Consider the following 3,695-nt stretch of genomic DNA (forward strand, 5'->3'; position numbering starts at 1 on the left):
ACCTAGCTGTATAAAGAACCTTTGGCTTCTTCCTCCTCCTAAGTGCTGGGATCACTACAGACAGCACAATTACCATCTCGAATTGAAGGATAACTTCCTGAGAATCCCGAAACTGGTTCTTCCCACAGGGCCAAATCCTTGCTTCCTCTACCTCAATACTTATGGTATTTAAAATATTATTTCTCCTCCACGGGGCACTGACAAGTCTAAAAACACATTCAACAGTACTTGTAGTACAAAGAAATGACTTAATATTCCTGGGATGGAGATTGGGGACACATCTCAAAAGGACACACCAAACACATGAAACTATTTCAGTGCTACAACAAACAGCAACATACCTGCATGACTTGCTGCAATTTTAGAACTCGTTTATAGATGGCTGAATTGGGAACATTATAGCGTTTAGCATTTTCAAACATTAAGTTCAGGTCACACTCCAAATGATCTAAAGTTTCATATTCTTGGTTCTTTAGCTTTGTTCTGTGAAAGACAAATAAATGATTATAAGTTCTTATTATAAAAATTATCAACTATTCTTCATGAAAGTCCAACTTAAAGAAAAAAAAATCCACAAGCACCACATGTCTTTTTTAGCCACATGTAATAGGCTTCCACGTTCAAAAGTAAGGTCAAAAACACTATTAAACTTGGATAATACCACAGTTTATCTGAAAATCTAAATAAATTAAAGGCCTTACTAATCAACTATGAAAACACACTAGGAAAACTTCCAGTGAAAAAACCCTGAGAAACAAAAATTATGAGAGATTTTAGAGGATCTCAATAAAGAATCACTGTGAACTACTGATTTCTGAAAATAAGTCCATTCTAGTTCACACAGGTTACTAATGATAAGGTCTTAAAAAAGCATTCAGAATAACATATTTGCCTCAATAGGAGACATGCAAACAGTGAAGGTGGCTCTCATGCTGGCGCTCTCAAGAGGAAGAGTGGTCTGTGTCTATTAACTACTTTCTTCCAGTGGAGTCATTTATAAAGAAGTAGCACAAATTTTAAGAATGCAGGCATTTTAGACACTATTTCTAACCATCAGGTCTCAGATGGGCTTAATACTCTTTGTACAAAGTAAAGTCTCTGTTAACTCTAACTTTTCTTTTCTTTAGTGGAGCTAGAGACTGAACCCAAAGGCATACTAAGTGAGCATTCAACAACTCACACAGGCCATTGTCTTCTCTATGCTGCTTGGGGAGGCATCCACCTCCCTCCCTGTGCTAAAAAATATTACTAGGACCATGCTGGGTCATACAGCCATTAATATCGAATGGAATTTAAAATCAAATTTTGATACACATAGTAACCATGTTATCCTTCATTTCTGCATCATTTTAGTAAGGCAGGTAAACTGATCTTCTATATGCTGATCAGGAGGGCTCTGAAGCCAGCCATGATCATACTATAGACTGTTTTTTAAAAAAAGTTAATTAAGTAAAACATCAATGAGTAATAGTGTAACCATGAAGGATTTTTTGCTTGTTTTTACTTTACTCAGTTATAAGACAGACATTTAAATACTGAGGAAAACAACATTTTATACCAGTTCATGTCCTTATCTATTTCTGGAAGCTACAGCCTCAACTACAAGAAGACATATCTATACTGAGTAGTGTAGAAACAGTCTTACCTGATCTGTTGAAGTGATATGGGCATTTTAATTTGCTGATAATAATCTGGGTATTTTTTCTTAGAAGGCAAATGGAAAAAAGGTTCGGCTATTAGCTGCCCTTGGTTATTCCGACAGCTCCTAACTGTGTCGTAAAGCTGATGAAAAGGATTTGAGACATCCATAAAGGAAGTGATGCTCTCTGCTTCAGATTCCCCTTCTTCATAGCGTGCAGCTGAGAAGACAAGACAGAAACGTATTTACCAGGGGAATAAAGAAAAAACAATCAACATTTAATTTTAATGATTCTTAAAAAGATTTTATGTATATGATTATTTGCCTCCATATATGCATAGGTACCTGGTGCCCACAGGCCAGAAGAGGCCAATGGATCCTCTTGGTTTGCAGTTACAGAGTTGTGAGCTGCCTTGTGGGTGCTGGAAATAGAACCTTAGTTATCTACAAAAGGAGTAAGCGCTCTTAAACACTAAGCCATCGCTTAAGTTCAGAACTAATATTTTAAAGTTCTGTTTTTATTTTTTTGCTTATAAATGGGACCTACACTATGGCCTAAGCTAATCTATAAGTCTCAGGAATCATCCTCCTTTAGTCTTTTGGGTGCTGAAACTACAAGCAAGCTCAGCCATGCTCGGCTAAAAACAATTTTTACTTACTTTAGGTTTGTGTGGGGTTTTTTTTTTTTTTGAATAACAGTTTCACTGTATAGACTTGGTTGGCTTCCAACTTATAGGAGGAGTTCTGAGTTCGAGGCCAGCCTGGTCTACAGAGTGAGTTCCAGGACAGCCAGGGCTACACAGAGAAACCCTGTCTCGAAAAAACCAAAAAAAAAATTTTAAAAGATTTCTAATTTTCCTTAATGTTAAACATGATTTGAATAGGTACTAGAAAGACAGCTCAGTTAAGAATGCTTGCTGCTGTTCCAGAGAATGTCAATTTGTTTCCCAGAACCCACATTGGGCACCAGATAACTTGTATTACAACTCCAGAGGATCTGATTTCTGGTCTCCTTCATATACATAGCACATACTCACTATACAGTCACACGAACACATAAATTTAAAAAAAAAAAATCTAAAAAATATTTAGTATAGCTTTTGGCTGGGGCAGACACCTAGCTGCTCTGCTCCTGTGGAGACATCGTATCCTGAGCCATCCTAGAGGAGCTACTGTACTCAGAGCAGCGGGTAAGAATGCTCTCCCACTATCCTACTCCCCAGAGTTACAACTGGGAGCCACAGGCGCTCAGGACCCATCAACAACCCAAACCCTGCCCCTCCAGAATACCACTTCCCTTCTGCCTCGTGCTTGGTTCTTTTGACTGGGGCAGACACCTAGCTGCTCTGCTCCTGTGGAGACATCATATCCTGAGCCATCCTAGAGGAGCCACTGTACTCAGAGCGGCGGACACCTAGCTGGTCTGCTCCTGTGGAGACACCATATCCTGAGCCATCCTAGAGAAACCACTGCACTCAGAGCAGCAGGATTTCAGGATCCCAGAGGAAGCCCGAGTCCCAGGAGTTCTTCTACCCAGGAGCTTAGGATCACAAGATCACAGAGACATCTGGACTCAGATGAGTTCTGACACAAGCAAGATAACTGGAAAGACAGGTTCTAGTCAGAGTCAGTAAGTACAAGTAACACTAGAGTTAACCAGATGGTGAAAGGCAAGTGTAAGAACATAATCAACCAAAGCTACTTGGCATCATCAGAACCCAGTTCTCCCACCACAGCAAGCCCTGGACACCCCATCACACTGGAAAAGCAGGATTCAGAATTGAAATCACTTCTCATGATGATGATAGAGGATTTTAAGAAAGACATAAGTAACTCCCTTAAAGAAGTACAGGAGAACACAGGTAAACAGATAGAAGCCCTTAAAGAGGAAACACAAAAATCCCTTAAAAGAACTCCAAGAAAACACAATGAAGGAATTATACAAAACCATCTAGGATCTAAAAATGGAAGTAGAAACAATAAAGAAATCTCAAAGGGAAACTACCCTTGAGATAGAAAACCTAGGAAAGAGATCAGGAGTCATAGATGCAAGCAT

At 39.2% G+C, this 3,695-nt stretch overlaps 1 protein-coding gene across 1 annotated transcript; it reads right to left on the minus strand.

The window, feature by feature from the left end:
• Window positions 1-341: 341 nt before the first annotated feature.
• LOC114615771 (protein polybromo-1-like) lies at window positions 342-1,859 on the minus strand (the record flags this gene model as incomplete). The annotated part of the gene is made up of 2 exons (XM_028761409.1): window positions 342-483; window positions 1,646-1,859. Coding segments are annotated over 2 exons (356 nt in total), but the record flags the coding sequence as incomplete, so codon positions are not given.
• Between the last annotated feature and the right edge of the window lie 1,836 nt (window positions 1,860-3,695).

This window comes from Grammomys surdaster, unplaced genomic scaffold, assembly GCF_004785775.1.
Source record: "Grammomys surdaster isolate TR1022 unplaced genomic scaffold, NIH_TR_1.0 142368, whole genome shotgun sequence".
Classification (NCBI taxonomy): domain Eukaryota; kingdom Metazoa; phylum Chordata; class Mammalia; order Rodentia; family Muridae; genus Grammomys; species Grammomys surdaster.